This window comes from Otolemur garnettii, unplaced genomic scaffold, assembly GCF_000181295.1.
Source record: "Otolemur garnettii isolate 467f Iridium unplaced genomic scaffold, OtoGar3 scaffold00028, whole genome shotgun sequence".
Taxonomy (NCBI): Eukaryota; Metazoa; Chordata; class Mammalia; order Primates; family Galagidae; genus Otolemur; species Otolemur garnettii.
Window position 1 is genome coordinate 3,193,634 of NW_003852423.1, and position 22,927 is coordinate 3,216,560.

At 36.3% G+C, this 22,927-nt stretch overlaps 1 protein-coding gene across 1 annotated transcript in view; it reads left to right on the forward strand.

Moving 5' to 3' along the window:
• The window catches only part of ABCB5 (ATP binding cassette subfamily B member 5), a 114,968-nt gene that overhangs the window by 63,466 nt on the left and 28,575 nt on the right, over window positions 1-22,927 (forward strand). Inside the window, exons 16-21 of the mRNA XM_003788491.1 lie at window positions 868-1,011; window positions 1,924-2,028; window positions 2,178-2,255; window positions 6,906-6,989; window positions 19,055-19,258; window positions 22,692-22,792. Of these exons, the coding sequence (XP_003788539.1) occupies window positions 868-1,011; window positions 1,924-2,028; window positions 2,178-2,255; window positions 6,906-6,989; window positions 19,055-19,258; window positions 22,692-22,792 (716 nt within the window). The remainder of the gene's footprint in view (window positions 1-867; window positions 1,012-1,923; window positions 2,029-2,177; window positions 2,256-6,905; window positions 6,990-19,054; window positions 19,259-22,691; window positions 22,793-22,927) is intronic.

Genomic DNA, 22,927 nt, shown 5'->3' on the forward strand with positions numbered 1-22,927 from the left:
AAAAAAAAAAAAAAAAAAAAAAAAGACTGTTATCAAATCATATATCCTCTGACCACTGGGATCACTACTTCCCTTTGTCACCCTCCATATGTCCTCAGAAGGACACAGACACCAGAATGACGGCTTGCATTGTGCTTTCTGTGTATAAAACTGGGATTCTGTGCAATAAAATCTTTTCTAATAATATCAGCAAAGCAATGGCTGCTAACAGATACTGAGTTTGCAAATACTCAGAGTTGCAAATGAGTGAAGCTTAATTTTAGAAATAATCTCGTAAGACAGGAACTGGTATCATTCCTTTTGGAAACTGAGGCTTGGTGAATTTATGTAATATACTAAGGTACTGCCATATGTTACTTGCAAATAAGAACCCCCAGATAAGTTTTTAGCCAAGGTATCAGGAAAATATTTTTGTAAATGAATCATGAAATTATAAAACTTTCAGGGGTAAAATCTTAGCAAAACTTTGGCCTTCTGCACTTTGCCTGATTAGTTCTTACCTCAATTTTGTCCTATTCTAGAATATGATAGTCCATCAAGTCTAACAAGAGTAAAGGAAAACACGCTACTTTCCCCTTGTGATTCTTAGCTATCAGAGATGTGAGCTAATTTCTGTTTAATGATAGCAACTGAATGAAATGCCTGAAGGTGATAATTGCACAAATGGTCACTTCTGGGCAAGCTTGCTTTATTTTATGCTTGAAGGTCATCATTAGTAAAATGGATGGTGAATTTTTTTCTAAGAAAAGTTATACTTTATACCCCATCTGTTATTGTACATTATAGTTCTGTTTATGATTGGCTAACTTCCCCAGGTTCCATTATGCTCACAAACTGGCAATTTTAACCAATGTATTTTATTTTTAGACAAGTCTTCCTGAAGTTTCTCTATTAAAAATTTTCAAGTTAAACAAGTCTGAATGGCCTTTTGTTCTTCTGGGGACAATAGCTTCTATTCTAAATGGAACTGTCCATCCAATATTTTCTATCATCTTTGCAAAAATTGTAACTGTAAGTAAAACTAATTTGCTCATATTTTTAATAATTTAAAGAAAGTGTGATCTGAGACAGCAAGCTTGTTGATCCACAAGGAGGGGGATATTAGGAGTTTTAGTGGTCACCCCTAGTGTGGGATCCTTGATAAGAAGGCTCTCAGGAGATAAGCCAGCCTCTACTGTGAAGTGTTCCGCTGGGCCTTGGTGACTGGGCGATCAGTAAAGAAATTGCTTTGTTCTCTAATTTTGACTCCAGTGCTGCATCAGCATTCCAAAGCACTGAAGCAATAAAATAGACAAATACAACTCCTCTCCTTTCAACTCGTTGGAACAATAGCAATTTATTGCCAGACAGCTCAAAGAGAGGAAATAGCAAGAGTTTGGGATTGTGCTAATGGAACCAGGAGAGTTAGTGGGTGCAAGGATCTCCCTAGATCCATGCTAAATCTTCTGTCTTTGCTAACGTTCTAACCTATAAGTTCAATCTCTCTGATTTGCACAGCTATACTTTGTCAAGATAAATGTCGATATATTTATAATCACTAATTTTAGGAATGATTTCTGGGGCAAATATAAAGTTCTCATATTACAGGTACTACTTAAAAAGAAAACCTGAGTTATCAACATTATTAGAAATAATAATTTTTAAAAACTGGTGGTTTATTTGAAAATACATTGTGATAATAAAGGATTCATTTGTCTGATCCCATATTTACATAATTTAAGAGAATTAAAAGCAAATTATCTTCATCATGTGTGATAAATTGCCAATATTAGTATGTTTTTTTTCTTCCAGAAATGTGTACATAGCTTTATTTTTATGTTGCAATGTATTTTTTTCAAATATCGATATTTTAGGTGGTTTTTTTTTGTTTCTTTTATATTTTCCTCCAAACACCTGATGAAAAAAAAATCTATTTCTTTTCAGATGTTTGAAGATAATAATAAAACCACATTAAAGCATGATGCAGAAATTTATTCCATGATATTTGTGATTTTGGGTATTATTTGCTTTGTCAGTTATTTGATGCAGGTAAGCTTTTAATAAATTAAAACAACCCAGGGTATGACTTGTTGATGTTATCCTCTCTATTTGATTTTAAAATATAATAATTAAATGTTACAAAGAAATAGAAAAAAGAGTGAAGAATAAACATAGATTTTTGTTTATTTGTTTTCCAGGGCTTATTTTTTGGCAGAGCAGGGGAAATCTTAACCATGCGGTTAAGACACTTGGCATTTAAAGCCATGTTATATCAGGTCAGTGTTTAACTGATTTTTTTCCTATCTTACTTAAAATTTGTTGCAAAACATTCCAGCTTTTAGTTATATCTCAAGTCGATTTCTGACATAATCTTTCCTTTTGATCATTTCAAAGCATGCTGTTTTGCAGCAAAAATCTGACATCAGAATTCTCACGGTACATTTTTCCAATAGAAAAAAAAATCATGTGATATTCAAAAATACAGGAAACAAGGATTGAGCACCTACTTTTATTTCTGGCATTCTTCTTGACAAATCTTTATTGTAATGAATAATGTAATATTCCAGGATCAGAATGGAAGACCAAATCAAAACGGAAAAGCAGAGGCAAGAGCTACAGTGTCTTGGGAAGATATCTGAAAAAGAACTGTTAACATCTATAGTTCTCATCCACCGGCATAGCTCAAGCTTTTCTGCTCCACGCTTCTTATTTATTTATTGTTTATGTATTTATTTTCAGATTAAAGGAGGGGCACGTGTTTTATTTATATACTTTGTTTTTTGCACAAATTGATTCAAAGTGTGCCCCCCACCCAGAAAGCATGCACAATACCGCTGCATATTAAAGCTGCCAATCTCTCTGCCCTCCTGGGAATAGTCCTGAACTCAGATAGCATCGGTCTAGCTGCCCGGTTTGTGTGCCACATCCAGATGATCAGTCACGTCTGCGAAATAACTAAAAATAGGTGGATCAAGCAGTCATCTTGAGCAGAGAGTCTTGGGGGCAAAATGGAAGGAATGTCTCCAATTGGCACCTCTGAAAGTCTTTCCTGAAGCTGCAGTGTATTGGGTTACCCTGAAAGCCAGTAATCATTTGGAGCCCTTCACCTCACTTTCTATCACCAAAGCTTGTGGGGCAGGAACAAATAACTTCCTGCCGGGGTAATTTCTTTTCAGAAATAGCTACTGTCACTTCAACTGAGTCATCAAAACCAGTTTTTACCTCTTACGACTTTCAGGAGCAGTACTCTGCGGGCCACTATGTAACAAAATTCCTCAGCCTCTTAGGGAACTAAAGGTACGAAATGTAGTGAGGCAAGTTGGACTGTCCCGTAGCAACCGGGTTCTCTGAAGAATCCTTTACACCCCTGTTTGGAAAGTTCCTATCTGATTTTTGTTCCATATTTGAAGACACTCCTTAATCCAGAAAAGCAAAAGTCTACTTTAGGGATCATAAATCAATCTGATGCCCGTACAAATCTCTTATGTTAAATGATTATTATTTTTTTTTAATTTAGGAACACTCTGTCTTTACACCAAATCATTTAAGAAATACTACATTTCACACTTGTTGACAATTTCTGCTCATTTCTATTTTTCTAAATGAATCTATATGTGTTCCCTGTTCAAAAATATTTATTTTAAATTATAGGAATTTTTGAAATTGTTTTTATATGGCAGAGTACACATTTTAATTTTTCCAAGTATCACTTTGAACTTCACAGCATTCTATTCACAGAATGCTTTTAAAGGAAGTCTCTCAAGGCCATGAAGCTAAGATTTTGATGGTTAATACTGTACATTAATCCTCTGCCTAGTATCAGCCATGTGAACACCAGGAGAGTAACATTCTTGGATAAAAGAGCCTCTGTTCCTAAGAATGTTTCAATGTATCAGCCATTGACTCTGAGCTGCAAAAAACTGCATTCAACTGAGTTCAACTCAGTCTTTTTCAGGATATTGTTTGTTTTCTATTTTGGTGTTCTTTTTGCTTATCTTTGGTTTTTAAAATTGGAGGAAAACAGTAGCATTTGGCCTTTTTTTCTAAGTATCCTAACAATCTTGCTCCTTCTATAGTAGGAGAAGCGCCCAATGTGCGGTTTTACCTAACTCATTTTTGTCCTAAGATAAGACTTTTTAAGCCTTAGCAAGCATGCTGAGGCTTGCGGTGCTTTTTATAATCATTTTGAAACTTGATTTGAAATAGAAGGGTATTTATAGAATCAGGTGAAGTCCTTTTATCAATATAAAATCTATATTTTATACGATTAGTCGAGATCTTTTCAGTTGAAAAGAATGTTCTCACTGCTGACTTCAATAGTTGTAAATAATTCATTGCTTGCTGTGTTTTAAAACTAAGCTTGTATTTCTTAATGATAAATATTGACCTACAGAGCTATTGAGTTTTTGAACAAATATGAAGTTTAGTTTTTCCCATTTCCCTCTAAATCTGATTGGCTAGAGCTTCTTTTGGGGATCTGTAAATCATAAGATGGTAGCATTGATGCTGATTGCTAACGGTCCTCAAAAGTACCTAAGGTACTTCCAAAAGGGTTTGAGGCAAGGAGACCAGAAGAAACAACTATAATGCTTCCTTCAGATGGGAGGCAGAATAAGATAATTTATTAAACATAAGCCTTTTGGGTACTGAGGTTCAAATCCTGACCTCAGCACTTGCCAAGTGTCTGGCCTTGAGCAAGTGACTGACTCTCTGAGTACCTTAGTTTTCTCACTTGCTATGTAGGTAATGATAGTATGGACCTTACAAAGTTGCTATGATGATTAAATGGGAGAAAAGATGCCAAGCACTCTTCAGAGTGTCAGTGCATTTTTGTTTTAAGTAGAATTCTTGGCTGAAAAAAGAAATGGATCTACTAGCGTCAGAAAGCCTGCTACCCTTACTGATGTTATCATCAGGAAGAAGGGAAGCAAGCTGATTTTTACACACCACCAGCTAAGTTCCAGAAACTCTGCTAAATGTTTTAGTATGTGTATATTGCCTATGTCGGAAAACAGGCCCTATGCACAACTGCTGGCTTGTTGAAAAGCCATGTTAGTCATTTGGCTGATTAAACATCAGATAATGACTAAGACCAGTCACATATATACCTAAACAATGTGTGTTATAGCAGGTTATTATAGAATCAGGAAAGTAGTAGTCAATAATAATTTTTTTCTCTCTATATAGATTTTTATATATATAGATAAATATATATATTTAGATGATATTTATATTTAGATAATATAATATATAGATAATATATATATTTATATGTAGATAAATATATATATGAATAGATTATATATACCTAAATAAATATATATTTAGATTATATTTATATAATATATAGATAAATATATCTATATATAAATATAGATATATAAATATAAATATATATCTATATATTTTTTTTTGAGACAGAGTCTCATTATGTCGCCTGTGGTAGAATGCCATAGAGTCTTCTCACAGTCACCTCAAACTCTTGGGCTCAAGCAAGTCTCTTGCCTCAGCCTCCCGAGTAACTGGGACTATAGGTGCCTGCCACAGTGCCCGGCTATTTTTTAGAAATGGGGTTCTCACCCTGGCTCAGGCTGGTCTCAAACCTGTGAGCTCAGGCAATCCACCTGCCTCGGCCTCCCAATTGCTGGGATTTCAGGCGTGAGCTACCGCGCCTGGCCTTTTTCTATATTTTTTACTTCATACTGTATGTAAAACTTTTTTGTATCTCCGTTCTATGTTGTGTTGAAACGTAGAAACATTCAGAGAACAAAGAGTGTATCTTAATTTTGGAGGGCGGAGTACACAGTAAGAGCAGATCATGTCTGCTAGTTCAAGGGTGCAGTAGTTATATCATTGCTGTTGGATATTCCCAGTTTGTTAGGCTCTTGCCTGGGGTTGTGCTTTCAAAGTGGATACTGTGCAGTACAGACTGTGGTCTCTATAGGATGCTCTTTGGACATCAGAACCCTAAATCCACTGGGACCCTTCCCGTGCAGTGGCTGAGAATGGTGCTGTCATGCTGGGATTGTACCCACTGTGCATGCTTATGGCACAGCCCTCAATTTTTATGCTTTTGTTTTAGTTGGCACCAACTTGTAACCAACCTCACTAGGTTGCAGTAAGCCAACAGATTTCTGTTTATAGATTTTTGTTTTACTCATTAAAGATAAACCATATTTCAGAGATAGTCTCTACATGGTTTTAATCTACAAGGGATAACAAGTGGTTTGAGTGAGTGGGAGGAAACATTCAATAGCTAATAAAAGGAATTAATTCCTGAGGTTGAGAAGGACTAAGACATGCTATGTCCATTTGCTGTTGAGAATAAAATTGGTTATTACATTATGCTTTTATTGCTTGAATTTTTGACCTGTCTCCTTTAGATGGCATGTTTCTTAGCTGCAGAGATTTACAGCCTTCTGCCTTTTTAGCCTCTTACACTGTCCAGAGCTTGTAAGCTCCAGGGGGGGTAATGCAAAGTGTCAGGGAACATCTTACCTACGTGGCTCTGAAAGAGAAGGAGATAGACTATTTATCATGAGTCAGTTTGAGTGGAAAGCTTTGAAAATCTCTCTAAATTGTGCTATGCATTGCTTTACTTTTTGAATAGAGTCTGCTCTCTGGATTACTTGTGGAATAAAATCATAAATTACTTGATGGTTCAAAGGGATCATTTTAAAATTGATTGTTATATAATATTGTAACACGGTAATGAGTCCAAGCTGTTGGGCTTAAGTTCTTCAGTTTATATCTAAACATAGATCTTTATGAAACAAGAAACAAAAAGCCATTTGATGCCTAGTATTTGCAAAAATTAAGTATTTCTGAGTAGGAAGCAGGTAAATGCCTTCTGACTTACTATAGCAAAATCTCAAGTCAAAGAAGAGTGTTTTTGACAACTATATGTTAATTCCTTTTTTCTCTAGGATATCGCCTGGTTTGACGATAAGGAAAACAGCACGGGAGCCTTGACAACAATATTAGCTATAGATGTAGCACAAATTCAAGGAGTACGTATATTGTTTTTATTTTTAAATGTGTATATTTACGGTGTGCACCGTGCACAGGTGCACATCTGTGGATACATGTGAGCTGTGCTGAGATGACCCTTATGATTGAGGAGACAGGTAAGTCTCACTGAAACAGGCAACTCAGAGAAAAATCAAAACGAAGGCTTTTAGTTCTGGTATTTTTTAAACAAAAATAAAGATTTGACACATATAATAGGGTAACTAGAGGTCTACAGAAGATACCAAGAATGAGTTAAAGAGTTAAGAATTAAATTGTGAGAAAAAAAAAAAAGATGAAAGCACACACACTTCAAGAGTTGTAAGAAAAGAAAAAGTTCAGTTTTGGTTTCCCTTCCTAGAAAATAAAATCTTAGTCAAAATGATGTTTAACAATTTGGAGTCATGTGTGCATCAGAAATGATTCTGTACTCGTTGTTGTACAGGTTAAACAGAGGTGTGTAATCTTGACCGATCACATTATGTGTAAACAAACTGTTTGTGTAGAATATTCAAAATCAATGATCAGTGAGCGTATGATGCCTGCCGAAGTCGTGGTTAAGGGTGGGAGTGGGGGAGCGTGCAACAGGCAAAGAATAATTTCCTAATTTGCTTCTAATTATTTTAATAAATTTAGCCTTTATATACAAATAGGATTTCGAGTCTGAGAAAGAAAGTCTAAAACAGGGTTTCCTGGTTGTAATTTAAGTGAGTTAAGCTTTCGTTCTCACTGTTAAAAGAACTCTAGCAGAGAAACAGGCTTTCTTTTTTCCTTATGGTGTACGTAAGAGAAAACCAATGTGTCAATGGCCTACCTCTGAATGACAGAAAAATCCAAAAGTTCTTACTCTATTTAGAAATACTGAGATGTCAATTATTCAATATATACCTCCGAGATGAGATTTATATGATCAGAGAATAGAACCAGGTGGTTACAGTTGTGAATATTCACATACATTCATTTTGGTTTGGAAAACTAATTTAGGGTGGAGAAAGAGCTCAAAAGGAAAGGGGCATCATCTTCACCTGGTCCTGAAATTCTTTTTGTTAATTTTGAAGACAAGCCTATAGAATTTTCATTAAACAGTATTTTAATTTTAAAACAGGACTTGAGTATCTCAATTTTACTAGCTTAAATGGAAAAAATGAGGGATAGAATTTCACTTAAACAATTAGTATAGCACTGATCTGCATAACACAATAGAATTAGTTGACTGAATTCTGCATTTAGGAATTGCAGAGTTCAGAGATATACCAGTTGCTATAATTCCGTTTTTAATTTTTTTGAAGAGCTTTATTGATATATAATTAACATGCTATGCAATCCAGCCATTTAAAGTATACAATTCACGGATTGTAGTATAATCACAGATATGTGGAACCATCATCACAGTCAGTTTTCAAGTATTTTCATCACTCCAAAAAGAACCTCTGTTCCTTTTAGCTACTGTTTTCCCACACTTTCACTCTCTCCCTCCCCTACCAGCTCTAAGCAACCACTAATCTACTTCTTATATCCAAAGATCTGTCTATTCTGAACATTTCATATAGATGGAACATATACTATAAGGCTTTTTGTGACTAGCCACCTTCATTTAGCATAGTGAAGGCTCATCCAGGCAGTAGCATGTATCCATATTTCATTGTTTTCACGGCTGAATAATATTCCATTACGTGGAGAAACCACATTTTGTTTATCCATGTCATCCTTTGATAGGCATTTGGGTTGTTTTCACCTTCCTACATTGGGATGCCAAACTTGAAAGCCTTCAGGGACCAATCAGGCAACATGAATGAGAGAAGGGGCTCCACAGGGACCACCAGGATGATGGTAAAAACTCCAGAAGGCAGCCTCCAGCAAGTTGCACTAAGTGGGCAGTGCACAGCTCCCCAAACCCTGTAATTCCATTTGAATCCCCATCCCACAGCATTTGTGATTTTCTTTGCTGGGTTAATATTTTGCTATCTTTCAAATCATTTAAGAATCTTTTGAGGGAAATAGGCGTTCTTTACAAGCAGCTATATTTATTTATGCGTGAGACATCTCTTATACGTGAGACTGGCTTCATTGAGAGGCCAGGTTGGTACTGAAAGGCCAACATTACTGTTCTTATTCATTGTTTCTGATAAATAGTGTTATCTATGATTGAGAGAAATCAGTGAGAATATTCGTCAGACTCATTCTTTATAAGCATTTGATTAATATCATTTGACCACTTGAAACTTTCTCCTTGCAATTAGTAAATGCAGTCTTATAATAACTTCTGGGCAAATCAAGCCATTTTTACTGAATGAGAGTGATGATAGTAGCCAGAGAATAAATGGTTGGAATCCTGATGGAAGATGTTAATGTTGCTGAATTTAAAAAGCAAAACAACCAAGGAAGGATTCCAAGAGTGAGACTGTGTCCACTGAACATGCCATCTACATAAACCCTTATGTTGCCATGTAAAGTGGATTCATATTCAGTTTGAATAGATACATTATCTATCAAAGGAAGAATTATTTACTAATTTTATTTGTCCACCACTTCTCCCAAAGACACTCTAGCCTAGAGATATTAGAAATAATAATTTAGGGGTCATACTTCCTAATCAATTGAAACAAGTTGCATTCCATCCCAGTTTCTTCATTGTATCATTTCAGTTACATTTTATTTTATCAAATGTATTCGAGTGAACATTTGTAAAAATAGATCCTTAATAACAATAAATTTGGGGTTGAAACCTTTAATGAACAAAAAGATATCCCTCTGGCCATTTTTAGAAGCTCTGATACTTTGAGAGTCATGATAAAAATGTGTGAGTGAAATAGTCATAGGACGGCATGATTCCTAGAATAGTTGACTGAATACAGCCAATTTACCTGGTATTGTGTTACCCCAAGGGAATGGCTTGTTGCCAGTACATCTGTCAACAGACTATTTTCTGTGTAGTATGTAGTTTTATTGAAGATAAAGGCCATAGTAGATTCTTTTAGATACTAGATTCTGCACAATTGCAAGGTATTATTATTTCTGTATATTTTAGGAACCCCTTTCCAACAAGTGAAAGTTTTACCTCATTTTTGTCCTTGAGAAAATATGTTACTGACACCACAGTGTATACTTGATGTACCACTGACACATTTAGTGCTAGTGCCAAGAACTCTCCCCATCAGAGCTATAATTACGTGGCCCCAAGAAATCATAAAAATTTATTTCATTTATTAATTGCAAGAGCCCAGTAAGTTAATTAGTTAGAATTAGAACATTATATTACCTGGATAGTGGTGACATGACTTTACTTCTTGATTTAAATTTTCGATATAGGAAGTGTATAAAACAGTTTGAACTTATTTTTGATTCAAACAATGTTAGTAATCATCAAAATTGCTACCGTATATAATTGGCATACAAATTGCTGTTTTGCCTGGAAGTTTTAACTTGAATTCGTTAAGAAAGATTATCAAGTCTACCCAGGGTGAGAGCTTGAGATTCTGTCTACAAAACAAAACAAACAATACATCTTAGCAGATTCCACTTCAGGTTACTTTTTTTTGCCCTCAATTTCTTTAAAAATATTCTCACCTGTAATTGTTCCATAGAGAGTATTCACATTGCCTAACTTTTCAATCACATCAAACTCAGCATTGGCTCCTCAAATAACCAACAATTGAGCAGTATGAATAATTTATACCAACTCATCAAGAGAGACAGAAAACTACTTGAAATAAGCTACCTGGTTTTTCAATTGACCATTGATGTTGCTCTCAATGTTGACAACTCTGAGCAACTGATCTTACCAGATGGATGACAGTCTTCTATCAGTTAAACAATCTGAACACATTTCTTCCACTGCCGCAATCAAACATGACTTAATTATCTCATTATCCATAAATTACTTTCTTTGCTTGGCTAATAAATGTGCCACTTAGGAACTTACTTTGGTTTTTAACTTCATTTTTTACATTTTAGTTGTATGAATAAATTTTGCTAAGATAAGATAAATGAGATTACAGTTTCTAATTTTTCTGAATGTTGCTTTCCTGTCACTGGGAAGAATAAATGCTCAGTCTGGTATTATTGACATTTTTTATATTTTTAGCACTATATAGTATTGTGGCATCAGAAACACAATTCTGTGGCATCAAATTAAAATATAAAGTAATTCAAAGTCCACTGTGCCCTAAAAGTATAATATTCAAAGTCTGCTTTTTTCTTCCTTTCTTGTTTTGAAATGATGGGTATGCAATGGTAATTTTTAAATAAAATTAAATAAAAGGATAAAATGGGACCCTGTATGACAGCAATATGTATGACATATACATGCTGTCAAATTATAACTACATTACTGAGATTTGCAGCATACCAAGCAACAGTGCAAAGCTATCACTATGGAGAAAATGGTTTCTTTAGCAACTACTCAGTTCCAACCACAAACAATAGGTAACCACAAGGGCATGATTGTGTCCCAATAAAAATTCATTTATAAACCCTGAAATTTGAATTGTATATAATTTTCATATAATACAAAATATTCTTCTCTTGATTTTTTCCAACCATTTAAAATATAAAAATAATTCTTACCTTATGAACAATACAAAAAAGGTAGAGGGTAAGATTTGGGCGGTAAGCTGTAGGTTAGCTTTTTAATCCTTGCAATAAGGAAACGCACAAAAGACCTCAAATGGTCTTTTACAAAAGAAAACTTCCAAATGGACATGCCCTTATCACATACTACCTTTATTCCATTTGTGTCTTTGGATTTAGTCCGATTCTTATAAACAACACATAAGTCTCTTTGGATTGGGGTATTCAGACCATTTTCAGTTAGTGTGGTCATCAATACGATTAGGTTTAAGCCTCTCATGTTGCTATTTCTTTTCTATCATGTGTGTTCCTTGCACAACTTTCCTGCTTTTCCGCCTTCTTTTGTATCAAAATTCTTTATTATTCCATTTCATCTCTTTTTAGGGGGAGGAAGACAGTTGCTATTACCAGCTGTAATTCTTTGTTAGTTTTTGAGCTGTTACCTTAGGGTTTATAGTATCCATCTTTAACTTACTAAAATCTACCTTTGAGGGACGTGCCATGCCAACTGAAAGTGTAAGACACTTAGAATAGTCGAGCACTTCCATTTTCCCTTTCAGTCTTTCGCTATTGTTGTCATACAGTTTCTTTCTAGATATATAATAAATCAAACACTCCATTGTAATTATTTTGTTTAACAATCAACTGTGTCAAAGGATTTTACATAAATACAGAAAGTCTTACATATTTACTCACGTAGTGAGCATTTCTGGCCTTTTCATTCCTTCCTCTAGACACACGTTTCCGCTGGTGTCAGTTTCCGTCCTCCTCCACGTCTTCTTCCACACTTCACATGGTGCAGGTCTGACGCTGATTCGTTTTTCAGCTTTTGAATGCCTGAAAAATCTTTATTTCACTTTCATTTTGAAGCATATTTCCACTGGGTATAGAATTCAAGGTTGACAGGTTTTTTTATTTATTTATTTTTTAAATCGGGACAGAGTTTCACTTTGTCGCCCTCAGTACAGTACCGTGACTTCACAGCTCACAGCAAACTCAAACTCTTGGGCTCAAGAGATTCTCTTGCCTCAGCTTCCCTAGTAGCTGGGATTACAGGTCCACTCCCCCCAACCCCTCGCACAATGCCTGGCTAATTTTTTGTTGTTATTGTTTGTTTGTTTAGCAGGCCTGGGCCAGGTTCAAACCCACCAGCCCCGGATCATGTGGCTGGCACCTTAACCACTGAGCTATGGGCGCCTAACCTGTTCGTTATTTTATTAATTAAAGTTTTGGGGTTTTTTTAGAGACAGAGTCTCATTTTATCACCTTTGGTAGAAATGCTGTGGCGTCACAGCTCACTGCAACCTCCAACTCCTGGGCTTAGGCAATTATCCTGCCTCAGCCTCCCAAATAGCTGGGACTACAGGTGCCCACCACAACTCCCAGATATTTTTTGTTGCCTTTTGGTTGGAGTCCGGTTAGAACCCACCACCCTCGGTATATGGGGCCAGCACCCTACCCACTGAGCCCCAGGCACCACCCTATTAATTAAAGATATTGCTCTACCGTCTTCTTGCTTGCAATGTTTTTGTTTGGTAGGGGAGTTCTTTCTTTGTTTGTTTGTTTGCTTTTTTTTTTTTTTTTTTTGAGACATAATCTGATTCTGATGTCCTGGATAGAGTGCTGTGGCATCACAGCTACCTCAAACTCTTAGGCTTGAGCAATCCTTTTGCCTCAGCCTACCAAGCAGGAGGAATCACAGGGGTGCTCCAACAATACTCAGCTAGTTTTTCTATTTTTAGTAGAAATGGGTTCTCATTCTTGCTTAAGCAGATCTCAAACTCCTACGCTCACACAATCCACCTACTTCAGCCTCCCAGAGTGAGCCACTACCATGCACAGCCCCTTGCAATGTTTTGAATGAGGAATCTGTCATTATTCTTATCTTTTTTCCGCTCTAAATTTTTTTTCTGTTAACTGCTTTTAAGATCTTTCTCTGTATCACTAACTTTGAAATTTGATTGTGATGAGCTTTAATATAGTTTCTTATTTCTTATGTTTGGAGTCCATGGAAATTCTTAGATCCTGAGCTTGTAGTTTTCACCAAATTTGGAAATGTGTTGGCCATTATTTATTCAAATCTTTTTCTCTCTCCGTAGTCTCTTTCCTGTCCTTTAGGAACTCAAACTGCACATACATTAGATTGCTTGCAGTTGCAGTATAGCTCACCAATGCTTTATTTTTTTTACCTGCATTTATTTTGAATAGTTTCTATTGCCATGTTTTCAAAAATCAATGATATTTTTCTTCTTCAGTATTGAATCTGCTATTGATCTTTTATATTTTTGATCTCAGACATTACGTTTTTCATTTCTAGAATTTGACATAGGGTCTTTTTATATCTATCTTCCTTATCTTTTAACTTTCTGAATATATGGTATACATTGATAATAACTTTTTAAATTGATAAACAAAAATTGTATAGATTTCTGGTGTATAAATAATATTTTAATGTATGTATATATACACATTATGAAATGGATAAATCATGCTATTTAACATATGCAGTACTTCGTATACATATTTTTTTCTATGGTGATAACTTTTAAAATGTATTCAAGTATACAGTGTATTATCATTAACTCTGGTCATCATGAAGTACAATAGAGTTATTTCTCTTTTCTAATGAAATTTTGTGTTCTCTGACCAACATCTTCCCAATCCCTCCAACCATTTTACTTCTCTGTTTCTGTGAATTTGGCTTTTTCAGAGTCTACACATGAGTTAAATCATATGGCATGTCTAACATCTTGTTACTTCTGGCTTTGTTTCAGTTGTTTAATTTTTTATCTTCATCACGGGTCCTATTTTGGTACTTTTTGCATACCTGGTCATTTTTGACTGGATGGTACACATTATGAATTTGACATATTTGGTGCCACATATTTTTATATTTCTACAAATATTCTTGAGTTTTATTCTGGGTTGCAGTTAGGTTACCTGGGAGCCATTTGATCCTTTTGGATCTTGACTTTAAGGGACTTTAGGCAGGATTGGAGCCTATTAGGAAGGCAAGGGCCTTCTACATATCTACATAATCCCCTGTGAATTGTACGGTTTTCTAGTCTGGCTGGTGTGACCACAAATTATTCCCAGGCCTGACTTGAATGCATTGCTCAGCTAAATGCTCAAGGAGGCCCTTCTGCAGATATCCCTGTTTATCTTTCTGTGTACCTCCCCCTTCTCTGGTATCAGTGCTGCAGACTCCATCTGGCTTAGAATCCTCAGATACTCAGCTTTCTCTACTCAATTCAGAGTCGATTGGGCTCAACTTCAGTTTGCTTTCTACACTGCCATCTGGGATGTCTTTTGAGGGAGTGAGCTGGGGCAATCACAGGCTCACCTTTTTTGTCATTTCTGCCCTTGGTTTGCCTTTTGTCTTGAAAGCCACTAATTTCTTTTTTCTTTTTTCTTTTGAGACAGAGTCTCACTATGTTGCCCTTGGTAGAGTGCCATGGCGTCACAGCTCACAGTAACCTCAAACTCTGGGGCTCAAGCGATTCTCTTGCCTCAGCCTCCCAAGTAGCTGGGACTACAGGCACCCACCACAACACCCTGCTATCTTTTGATTGCAGTTGTCATTGTTTGGCAGGCCAGAGCTGGATTCGAACCCACCAGCTCCAGTGTATGTGGAGCTCCTGTAGCCGCTTAAGCTATAGGCACCAAGACAAAAGCCACTGGTTGATGTATTTTGTCTATTTTTTGTTTGTTTGTTTCTTTTAAGTGGGAGGGAAAATCCTTGTTATTTCATCTTTGCCAGAAGCAGAAATCTTGCCATATACAATTTTATTTCCACAATTGCATACCAAGTTTTCTTCCATTCATTTTCTTATGTTAGCCATTCTTCCATATTTACTGTAATTTTCTTATGTAAGTTGTATTCCCCACATCCAGCATAAAACCTTAGGCATAGCGGATACTTATAGATAATTGTTATCTAAAGATTTAATCATGACTTTCCGTTTTTAATTTCAAATTCATATACATATATATGTACATGTGTACATATATGTGTGTGTGTATATATATATCTTTGTGCTTTCTTTGAATGTATGTATAATATAATGTAAAGGAATAAAATCAGGATACAAAACTGCATACACACAATACTCCTAAGTTAAATGTGTGTGAGTATCTATGTCAGGAAGGACACAAGTTTTAACATTATCTAAACTTCTTCTAATGATCATGTTTTCATGGTAAGTACAAAATATATGTTTTAAAATGTGGTTGATAATAGCTCTGTTTCTAAATAAATAAAAGTCCTTAATTTTTTCATCCCAGCACTAAAGGAACTTAACATTTCAGTTTATTTCTTTTTTTTTCAGTATATTTCTTAAGTATCATGTGTCCCACTAAAAGATGGCCCATAAAATATGCCCTTCTTATAAAACAGTTATAAATATAATCTTTCTTATTTGAAGACTTGTTTTAGAATTTCTTTTATCTTACTCTATAGCATTATGTTTCCAGCTCCTTTTGTATTTTGATAATCCCTCTTTAGATCTTTACTCAATGAAACCAATTTATAAAGTACAAAAAAAGGAATGACAGATAATATATCCAAAGAATGCACTTTAATAAATATGCTTAATCATTCAGCTCAACACTACTATGATAGCGGCTAACAGTGCTGACCTTCCATCAGTTTGGGGAATGAGAGGGTTGGTTTTTGAAGCCCAGAAATGGTGACATCCTGGCTGGTGGCGGCCAGTGTGGGGAACCCCAGCAGGGTAAGGAAGATGTCCATGTAGGAGCGAGGCAGAGGGCCTGAGAATAAATTGGTTACATGCAGATTAATCAATCATGCACATCAATCTATTAAAGAAATTGGGAGCCAGGCTTCTCACTTGTGAAGAAGGGTATAAGAAATACGGAAAGGGAGAAAACTGGAAATAAGCTTGTGGTACTGGGTTGGAATTGGAGGTATTGACGTGACTCATGTATCTCAAGAAATCTACCTAGATAAAGAAATAAATGTGCATACAAATGTGTGCACGTATCTATCAATACACACACATTCTCTAGTTCTGTCCACTGGCATTCCAATAATAATAAGCACAACTAGCACCATACCTGGACTGCTAAATAATATTCTCCACTCTAAGGAACCAGGGATCTTTACAGAAATGGCTGATTTCAACAGTAAGGTAGAGATAGCACAGGATGAACTTGGAAAATCTTTTTGTCTCAGAAAGTAAGGATATATTCAAAGAATGATAGAGACATGTCAAAGGATAACAAAGACAACATGAAGGGACAATTATGAAGTTACTCCAACTTCATAATAAAAATCCTAGAAGACACCATTTTACTTAATTTTAAAAGTGAAAAACACCAGGAATAGGACCAATCAAAATTGTATGCCGCAGAATAGGATGCAACAAGAAGAACACAGCATCGTTTCTGGGGTGTTCCTGCCAAACATGCAAAATTGCAAGAAAATATCAGAGAAGCTAAAACTGAGAGACATTCTACCAAATAACTGGCCTATAATCATCAAAAGGGTTAAGGTTGGGAACATCAGGGTAAGAACAAAAAGTTATTCCAAATTGAAGAAAACTAAAGAGCATTATGACTAAATGAAATATGTGATTCTGAGTTGGAGATCCTTATGCTATCAAAGATATTGAGACAATTGACAAAACTTGAAGTCCAAGGAGTAGATGGCAGTTGGCTATCAAATATTAACTTTGTGGTTGGGTGGCAGTAGCTTAGGTTGGAGCACCAGCCATGTGCTCTGGGGTTGGTGGGTTTGAAACTAGCCCAGGCTTACTAAACTAAACAAACAAACAAAAAATAAAATAGCTGGGCATTGTGGCAGGCACCTGTAGTCCCAGCTACTCAGGAGACTGAGGCAAGAGAATCGCTTGAGCCCAAGAGTTGGAGGTTACTGTGAGCTGTGATGCCACTGCACTCTACCAAGGGTGACAAAGTGAGAGTCTGTCTCAAAAAAAAAAAAAGAAAGAAAGAAAGAAAGAATTCATGTGAAAGGTTAAACGTACAAAAATAGACAAAAGTCTTATTTTTAGAGGTTCAATAATGCAAATTTTTCCCATTAAAATAAAAATTAACAAGTCATCTTAGACAGTTGCCTAAGGTGAATTAGATTCTATTTTAGAAAATATGTAGGCTAAAATGTAACATTCTCTTTCTTTTTACACTCCATGAAATAGATTTTGCAAACTTTCAAAAAGAAAGTATATGCATAATTCAAATCATCTTTGCCAAACACTTAAATTTTAAATACATGTCTGTTATGATTATGTGTAAAATTGGTACCTTCATGCTATTAATCATTAAATATGGATTTACAATAAAATCCATGGCAAATGTGACCACAACTTTATTAGTATTAAAGAGTATAAAATGCTTAACTGAAGATTTGCTTGTTTTTTAGTTTTTTTCCCCCTTTTTCTTTCTCTTTGGTTTGCTTATTGTGACTCTGTTTCCATGGGTAGAGTGCTATAGCGTCATCATAGTTCACAGCAACCTCAAACTCTTGGGCTTGAACAATCCTCTAGCCTCAGCCTCCCAAGTAGCTGGGACTACAGACATATGTCCCTATCTCCAGCTAGTTTTTCCATTTTTAGTAGAGATGGGGATCTTGTTCTTGCTCAGTCTGGTCTTGAACTCCTGAGCTCAAGCAATCCACCCACCTCAACCTCCCAGAGTGCTAGGATTACAGGCATGAGCCACCATACAGGCCTTTAGTTTGTTTTTTTTTAATGGTAACTATGATTCTGCCATTTTCAAACATCAGTTATAATACCAAGAGCTTATCCATAAGTTAGGGTTGAACAGGTAGGGGTGTGTGTATGTGTGTGCGCATGCACACGTGTGTTGTTTTACTACTGCTGCATGTTTGTGTGTAAGGCAATAAGAAGAGTGTGGGTGTGTACCCATCACTGGGAAGACAGAATAAATCCTAGAACTTAGCTTAGCTTTCAACATACTTAACTAGGATTACGGTGTGAAATCCTTCAAAACTATTTAAGGAGAGATCTCAGAGCAACATAAACATACAAGTCTCCCCTTAAGTAGGTAGTATTCAATTTTGAATAGGCTGTTTCGGTCCCCCTTCCCTACTCTGTCCTATGGCTCCACTAAAGGCCAGTGCTCAACATAGACAGAAAAATGAAACAAAAGGATTTGTTAGTCAAGGGCATTTGAAAAATACAGAGGGTGACAAAAAAATTTATACAAAATTTAAGAAAGGGGGAAAACTGTGTTAAATTTGTAACACACATTTGACTGCTATATATTGAATATTATAAATTTAATAGTTTTTTCCTTTCTTAAAATGCACATACATTTTTGGCACCCTCTGTCCATATCTTACTTAATCTCTAAGTATAAATTTAAAGTATAAACCTAAGTATAAATCCTAAAAAAAAAAAAAAAAGAATGTCTACATTGTTTTGCAAAGAACTTTAATAGAAATTCTTATAAATTTAAAGTTAACTAAATTTTTTCTCCAAAATATGTCTGATTATAGGCAACAGGTTCAAGAATTGGTGTCTTAACACAAAATGCAACTAACATGGGGCTGTCAGTGATCATTTCTTTCATATACGGATGGGAGATGACACTCCTGATTCTCAGTATTGCTCCAGTGCTTGCTCTGACAGGAATGATCGAAACCGCAACAATGACTGGATTTGCCAGCAAGGACAAGCAAGAACTTCAGCGTGCTGGAAAGGTAAAATGAAGACTCTTATTACCATCGTAACATTGTAGGAGAAACATAATCAGAGCTCCCATCTTTATTAGATGTTAACTTCATCTCTTAGGAATCTGGAAAGTGATATATGTGTGTGTGTATATATATACACACAAGCATACAGACCAGTTTAGGTGAGACTGTAATACAGTGTATGATTTAAAGTGAAGACTCTGGCTCACATTGGCTGAGTTAGAATCCAGACTATCACTAACAAATATGAGTAAGTTTGGTCAACCTGTATAAAGTTCAGTTTTCTCCTCTGTAAGGTGGGACTATTATTATAATAGTATCCACTTGCAAAGTGGATTATTTAGCATTATTCTATGCAAAACACGTAGAATAGTGCCCAGACGGCAATAAGCACTTGATAATGTCAGCCATTAACATTGCCACCATGACATGGAGGAATTTTTAACATCATGATTTCCCATTCTCTGATCATTGAATAATTAAATGTTCTTGAGGAATTCTTCTGGCATTTTATTTTTCAAAACAAACAGAAAGCATAGGAGTTACTGAATACAAGGCAATGACTAATAATTGACAGTGCCTAAAACAAGGTTTTAAAGACAAACATTTTTATACTGATCAAAATGAACAACTTATTTTATTATTTGGAAAATGCTTTGACATACAGGTCAAAGCTTTTAAGCTTCTTAGCATCAAACATATTAGAATCATAACATCTAAGAATTAAAAGAAACATCACTTGATCCAGCCACTCATGTGAAGTAGGGGTCCCTTATAAAACATCCTGTCAGGGGGCACACATCTTCCCCTCCCCCAGTGGCAGGTGGTACATGGCTTTTCCAGGCTGCCTACCCTTGGATAGCCTTGGGTAGTAAGGAGGACTTGTTTTGTTTTTGTGTTTTGGTAACCTTTTTTTTTTTGGAGGCAAAGTCTCACTTTGTCACCCTCAGGAGAGTACTATGAAGTCATAGCTCACAGCAACCTCAAAGTCTTGGATTCAAGTGATCCTCTTGCCTCAGCCTCCTGAGTAGCTGGGACCATAGGCACCCAGCACAATGCCCAGGTATTTTTTTAGAGATGGGGTCTCAATGTTGCTCAGGCTGGTCTCTAACTCCTGAGCTCAGTCCAGCCACTGTGGCCTCCCAGTCGTAGGATTACAGGCATGAGCCACCTCTCCCAGCCTTTTTGGTGACCCTTTATCTTACTCTTCTTGGCTTCCACCTTGATAAAGGTCCAACTCCTATTTTTTCTGACAGCCTCTCAGAAACTGAATTATGTAAATACTGAATTTTCTGATGGCCATTCTTTAAGCTGCTCCTCTCATGATACAGTTTCAATGACTTTTACCACATTGGTGAACCTCCTCCAAATACAAAAAGGATTTTAATACCACTTCTAGTCTCTATCATAGTGACTGCATCTCAGCTTGCAGGGTATAAATGTCATGAATATTCATGAACTGAGATGCCAAGCACATTACTCCTCACCGTTGTCTGGTTTACCTGACCCTTGGACCTTTCTGCCTTTCTTGCAGTAGATAAGGACCCTTGGAATGTTTGCCTTGGGCTCTATAGACTGAACTACTTCGCAAACATTTGCCTCAGAGACTGTGGACAGTTGTTTAGCCCACCCTATATGACACAAACATTGTGATAATTTGCACAATTTGTAAATTAACAAGGCCCAATCAATTATATTTTACACGTCCTATTTTTTCGTCCTGACCTGTAGTTGTATAGGTGTCCTTTGACATTTCCTTTCTGTGTCATTGGAATAACCTCAGACTCTACACTCAGAGTAACGCCAGTCAAACAGGCAATCGAGGCCTTTCCCAATGGCTTTGAATATGTCAGTTTCCCAAACGCTAATTCAAAACATAGACCCATAAAATATATGAGTCTTTCTTCAGTTGCGTGTGAAGATTTGGACAAATCAACAAATGTTTTATTTTTCAGACTTAAAGTAGCTGTATTAGTTTTTCTAAAAGAGTTTTTCCTGAGGTTCTGTAATAATACTCTTCATTGTGTAAAACGGTCAGAAAGGTTTTGATGTTTTTTCTTTTCCCTCAAACAAGTATTCAGCATTCTTACCCATTTTCTTTGTATACTATAGAATATGTTACAAATGGAAGTTTCCTTGAGTTCATTTTCAAATTAGCAAGAATTTAAGGCTTGGCGCCCATAGCTCAGTGAGGTCACCAGCCACATGCACGGGAGGCAGTGAGTTCAAGCTTGGCCCGGGTCAGCTAAACAACAATGACAACTGTAACAGAAAAACAGCCAGCCAGGCACTGTGGCTGGTGTTTGTAATCCCAGCTCGTTGGGAGGCTGAGGCAAGAGAATTGCTTAAGCCCAAGAGTTTGAGGTTGCTGTGAGCTGTGACACCACAGCACTCTCCCAGGGGTAACATAGTGAGACTTTGTCTCTCCCCTCCCCCACCGCAAAAAAAAATTAAAACAACTCAGTATCAAAATTGAGAGCAGAATCCAGGAATCCTGACCACGATCAAGAGATTTATTTTTCTTCTGCAGCCCAAGTAGTCCTTTAGATAATGCTGAGTGTCCACCCAGGTCTCCTCTGTCCCCAGCCCATTCTGCCAGCCTACAAATGGAATCTGAAAACAGAAAATTTCTCTTCGAAGCCAATATGTGTTCTCATATCCAAAAAGTTATTATTCTAAGCTAAGACACCTCCACTTTAAATCTTATGTAATTATGCATTATTTTTTTAAAACTATATAAATATTAAGGGACATTAACCATATTTAAGAATCTTTCTAAGTTCATAGACTTCAAAATGAAAAACAGCTTTATCTTATAAAGAATTTCAGAATGGGGGCGGTGCCTGTGGCTCAAAGGAGTAGGGCACTGGCCCCACATGCTGGAGGTGGTGGGTTCAAACCCAGCCCTGGCCAATAACTGAAAAAAAAAAAAAAGAAAAAGAAAAAGAATTTCAGAATGACACAGAGCACATTCCAGCTTGTGTCACCTTACTGGAATGTTCCTGCATCCTTTTTAGCGGCTATTCACATTTCTGTACTGGAATAAAATAATGATTAGATTCTCTCTGCTACCTTTTACTTCAATTATTTCATAATTTATAGGAAGCTGCTTTGCATAGGAACATAATGTCACTAATAATTTGATTTCCTGGGCTATGGCAGCAGTTTAAATTGAAATTCAGTGAAAACTTGAAGGGGGCTAACCTTAGATCCGTGGACTAAAACTTTCAGAAGAAATTCTCCTGATGTTCATTCCTCTTAAGTGTCATTTTCCTATTTTTGTTCGGGGCTGGATGGGAAGGAAGCCAGAAATACTTGTCAGGAAAACTTATTGGCTTCACATACTGAACATATCCCCAGGGTTTAAGGGACTGCAATGTACAACCAGGAAAAGTTTACCCATGACTAATTTTATTTCTATATTGTCCTATTTCATAAGATCGCAACTGAAGCTGTGGAGAATATGCGTACAATCGTGTCATTAACAAGGGAAAAAGCCTTTGAGCAAATGTATGAAGAGACGCTTCAGACGCAACACAGGTGATGTGGATTCCTGTCCATTCCATTAACTGTTTTGTTCTCCAAGGTGAAAATGGCTGAACGACTCCAGCGGTTTGTCTGTTGATTCATTTGCTCTGGTATCTTTCCTAATAATGGCATATCATGATTTCTCAT